At 38.0% G+C, this 5,188-nt stretch overlaps 1 protein-coding gene across 1 annotated transcript; it reads left to right on the forward strand.

The window, feature by feature from the left end:
- Window positions 1-1,798: 1,798 nt before the first annotated feature.
- On the forward strand, window positions 1,799-4,962 carry LOC110855228 (mucin-17). The gene is made up of 7 exons (XM_022103645.1): window positions 1,799-1,894; window positions 2,356-2,555; window positions 2,647-2,929; window positions 3,006-3,114; window positions 3,286-3,383; window positions 4,545-4,657; window positions 4,743-4,962. Exons 1-7 carry the CDS (start codon window positions 1,799-1,801, stop codon window positions 4,831-4,833), a joined length of 990 nt encoding a protein of 329 aa, XP_021959337.1. The 3' UTR covers window positions 4,834-4,962.
- Window positions 4,963-5,188: the final 226 nt, after the last annotated feature.

Genomic DNA, 5,188 nt, shown 5'->3' on the forward strand with positions numbered 1-5,188 from the left:
CTCCCCAAGCCAACTAAATGTATTTCATAGTTTATCAATGTTTATGTTAATAAAATAAAAAACAAAAAATTTAGTGACCAGTCCATAATTTCGGTACTACAATCAAGTCGATGAGAAAAAAATAGCTAATTCGTTTACCATTTTTCGCAATAAATTTCAAATTTCCCCAAAAATGAGTTTGACTTTAGAAATAGGATTTTAAAACATTGAACAAAGCTTGAGACTAAAAACTCCATGACGAAGATATGCGGCCTTCAAGCACTTTAGTTTTTATGTATAAAGTGACGAGGGATACTTGGACGTGCAGGTAGCCTTCGGCGACCTGCAAGTCCGGCCAGCACTGCAGGTCGGCTTTACCGAACTGCAGGTCCACCTTCGCACCGCAGGTCTAACTCCAATTTTTTCCGTATGCAGGTCTACGCTTGCCGTGCGGGTAGGTGGTGGGAAAGTATGCACATACCTGTCTCTTAATGAGATGTTTGCATTCTTTTAGTTTTTTTGTTAAATCATTTACGCAAATTAAGATATGTACATGACGGAAGATTTCTCCTAGAATAATTTAAGACCAAAGAGAGCCTTTGCAACATCATTTGAAATGATTCATTTTCTTTTCTGGTGGAGGATATTTTATTCAGTTGCATTGTCTTAATTTATTCATGGTACATATGTGCCATTGCCTTCGATGATAACACATAAATACTTCACGGCCCCACGGATTTTGGATATGTCTTACATATATACACTGCTAAAAATAATGTGAAGTCATTAAGTCATACATAGCTAGGCCCCGATTTAGGGGTCTCGGGCAGATGTCCGAGTTGCAAAAGAGCAGGTTTAATAAAAATGAGAAGATGCAATTAGCACAGCTAATGTAAGACTGTATTCTTGGACAAAAGTAGTCGTAAAACTATTTTTATTTTTTCAGTAAAACAATTACTTTGCCTACAAAGCTTATAAGAAGTCGAACGAGAAATCGGATTTCTAATATACCTACATATACCGACTATCCTATTAACGATTTCTGTATTAATCGTTCCGAAATATCTGACAATGAGATCATTATTAAATTGTCCACATCGATGCCTGGACCTTGAACGGCTGGACTTGCGTATGTGCATATGTAGATTAGACTGGACTCATGGTCAGGTTGGGTTCCGAATACAAAATGCGAAAAAATTATTTTCAATGCAACATAAAGGAGTCAGTATACCTTAAAAAAAGCTTGAAACACTAGCATATGTATGTATTTTGGGTACCCTGCTCCTACTCGATATTCATTCTCAGAACATATATGTATAACTCGAAATTATAAAAAAATAAATTGATTGATCGTTGTCAATTGATCAACTCACCTCCGGCAGATGACCGGCCTGTCACGCCAGACAATTATTCCTCGTCATCACCTCTGTTATAAAACCAGATAAGAAGGATTCCTCATTACCAAGTATTGCGCGACCGGAGGCGATAACAAAAAATTCTGATTCGATGAATTCGGTTATCAGAAATTTTCCATTGACGTTGCTCCCAAATTAGGGACCGTGCACAAAATATGTTGTATATTTTAGTACACGTTTTAGCTTGCAATGGTCACCCATTTCCCACAAATTCTGCTGCCATACGTTGCTAAAATCAATGTCATGGTTTATGCGGGATCCTCACAAATTATGACATTTGAGCTTCAGCTTCGCAATAAAAAGGCCGATAAATTAGTGCCATAATGTCAGAAAGATTTACAAAGTCAACGTTACAATATATAAATATTTTCCACTTAACAGTTATTAAATTGCCCCGAGGTAAAATGAGACATATAACGGTGTCCCACGTCGCAATATTTCTTCTGTATTGTTCAATACGGTCAGATTGTAAAGTTTTAGAATGTGTCGGCGATCCTCAGGTAAGAAAATGCTACATAAATATTTGTATAAGTTTGCGTGTCACATAAAATTTTTTTCGGGTCAAACCCGACCCGATCCTTGGGTCGGGTTCAGACATTTGCCGGGTCGGAATCAGAAATTAGTAGGACTAAGAATTTGGTTTGCATGTGGTTCGGAAATGGGCCGGGTTGTGTCTTCAAAATGCTTAACCCTGACTGACCTACATTTCACACATTAAGGAGAAAAATACTTCAAATTTTATTGGAGTATGGCTGAATATTTTAAGGGAAATATTTAAAATTTTCACTTTATTTACTGATAATCACTTGTTTCTACGTATCTTTTTAGATTTTAATCTAATTTGGTAAATGTTTTTTTTTGTATTCTTACCAACAAACTACTGGACTAATTTTACTGTAAATAAAATCAAGCATAAATTGTACTTTAGTTATGTAATAATTATGTGAATATGATGGCGTAGCTGGTGGACTGTCCCCCGTGGGAGGAGGGTGTTCCCACCTATCACCCGTACCCCTACGACTGCCGGAAGTTCATCGAATGCACCAATGGGGATGCGGTCGTTCAGTGTTGTGCACCTGGGACGGTGTGGGATCAGGATTTACTCGTCTGCAATCACGAAGGTGTGACACCCTGCGTCATCGTGACGACTACACTAGTGCCGTAAGCAGCACGTCATTTATTTTAACTAAAATTATCTCCTGCCATCATTTCCCGAATAAATTATATTGTTAATTTAAAACTGTTTTAACAGAGGTACAACTACTCCAACTACAACTACTCCAACGACAACTACTCCAACTACAACTACTCCAACTACAACTACTCCAACCACAACTACTCCAACTACAACTACTCCAACTACAACTACTCCAACTACAACTACTCCAACTACAACTACTCCAACCACAACTACTCCGACAACAACTACTCCGACAACAACTACCCCGACGACTACTCGTCCAACTACATCAACTCAGCGTCCGCCAATTGAAGATGGGATGATTTTTAGACTAATCAGTTATGTATCCCCACTGGTAATAACCCCCACCACCTTTAACAAATTGGCGTTATACGACCATTTGCATATTTAACGTAATCGATTTTCACTAGGCAGTCGAGGTCTACAACGCTAGCTTAGCTAACGCAGCAAAAATCCACGCTTACCCCGCCGCTCGAGACTGCTCAAGGTTAGCTCAGGTGTGGAAATTAGGGATTATTGGTAAGTTTGTTAATTTAACCAAATTAATGATAACGCGAACCTAGTATGTATAAATATTTATGTAAATATACATATTTATTTGGATTTGCGTGGGGGTGGGGGTGAGGGTGGAACTATAAATGAGGTCTGGTAAGACCTAATGATTTTTAAAAATGTGTAATTCGTTGCCAGGTGGGAATTACACATTCCATTCGGCTTTGGGTGGCACGAATCAGTGGGGACATTCGATGCACAGATGCTTCCCTAACCATAACCGGCCCTGCCTTTGGGTAAGCTTAACCCATTAACGGGGCATTATAGTTTGCTCTGGCCGCTCTATCAGCCAATACAGTCCCTCGCTCAATATTTTTCCGCATGTTGACAACATAATTTTTTGCACAGCTTTTTTACCTTGTCATTCTAATTCCGAGATTAAATGTGCACTCAAAATGTGGAATTTGTTGAATTACAACTAGTGATAGTTGCGCAACAAGAAAATAAGGCCCTTTGAGGAATTGATATGCTACTTTTATTTATATTAATCAATTAATCTCGAGAAAAACAAAATTTTGAAGGAAATTGATTTTCGGCATTTAATATAAATAAAAGTAGCATATCAATTCCTCAAAGGGCCTTATTTTCTTGTTGCGCAACTATCACTAGTTGTAATTCAACAAATTCCACATTTTGAGTGCACATTTAATCTCGGAATTAGAATGACCAGGTCAAGATTTTGCATTTTTTCATGATTCGTCTCAACTTGTCATAGAGTATGCGTGGTGGGAAGCCACCACCACACATACTCTTCCCACTGGAAACCACTAAAAACATAAACAATGCCAGATGATATTTCCAGTTTTTTGCAAAAAATTCAAAATTCCCACCGAAACTTGTGAACTATTTACCCCACCGAGTTCATCAGTTTCGCCACTATGTGATTTATGAGGATTAGTTTAACATAAAATATAGTCAACTCTTAAGGAGTATGATTAAGTACTTTACACTAATTTATGTTAATTCGGATCCCTTAAGCGTATGTTATAATCATGGCATACCTGTTCCAAAAAAATTGTTTTCATTCAAAGTTTAGTCATCCTGATTCTTGCCTGAAGATTTTCAATCATTTTCTTTGAAAATCATTTCATTTCACTTCATCGGACTCCATTTCTTGCTTCGCCCCATTTACCTGTATTACCCATAGGGTGAAAAATGAAAAGAGTTATACTAAAATTGAACAAGATATCTCCTGTGCGGGTGGAGCTTAGCTCGTGAAAACCCTGTGTTGCGCTTCAGTTCTCCCTGTTAAGTGAGGCGCAACACTGGGTTTTTCACGAACTAAGCTCCACACGCACAGTACATATCTTGTTCAATTTTAGTATAAAATCCTTTCATTCAGAATTTAGCACTGCATTACGATTCCTGCCTGCTTACAAATTGCTCTGATTTTACAGGATGACTTGCAAGGGTCTCCATACTGGCAGTTAACTTCGGTCCCAGGAACACGATATTACACAGTTGCCAACGTCTCATTTAACGAGCTAGATAACACAATTAGCTACACACGGTTCAAATACATTTACAAACTTTTGAACACTTACAATTAGTGATCATTGAAATAATTAAGCTTGCATTTATGTAATTCCTTTCAGCGTTGCGAATGATGGTGGCGGCATTGATCTCCTAATGTATCCTCGGAACATGTCGGACATTGAACAGATGTGGGAACTAAGGCGATGTTAGGAAACAAATAGATGGGCACATTATTCCAACTATACCTTGTTAAATAGTCCCCAAACTTCTGGGCGTTCCAATGTAAGAATATATGCAAATATTTATGTCCTTTAATAAATCAGAGTACTTAAGAGAGAATTATGGTCTTTATCATTTCACGCCTCCAATACAGTGCACACTCGGTAGCTATACTTTCAAATTTAGCGACCGAGGTTATTACCGGTTTGGTAACAAAATATCTATCACTTGGAAATGAATTAATTACCATGCGTAGAGTCACCTAGATACTCCGCCTGGTAATAACTTTGCTACCGGGTTTCTTAGGGTGTATGTTCCCCGAATTTTGACAAAATTGGTGGAAATC

The sequence above is a fragment of the Folsomia candida genome, unplaced genomic scaffold (genome assembly GCF_002217175.1).
Source record: "Folsomia candida strain VU population unplaced genomic scaffold, ASM221717v1 Fcan01_Sc012, whole genome shotgun sequence".
Taxonomy (NCBI): Eukaryota; Metazoa; Arthropoda; class Collembola; order Entomobryomorpha; family Isotomidae; genus Folsomia; species Folsomia candida.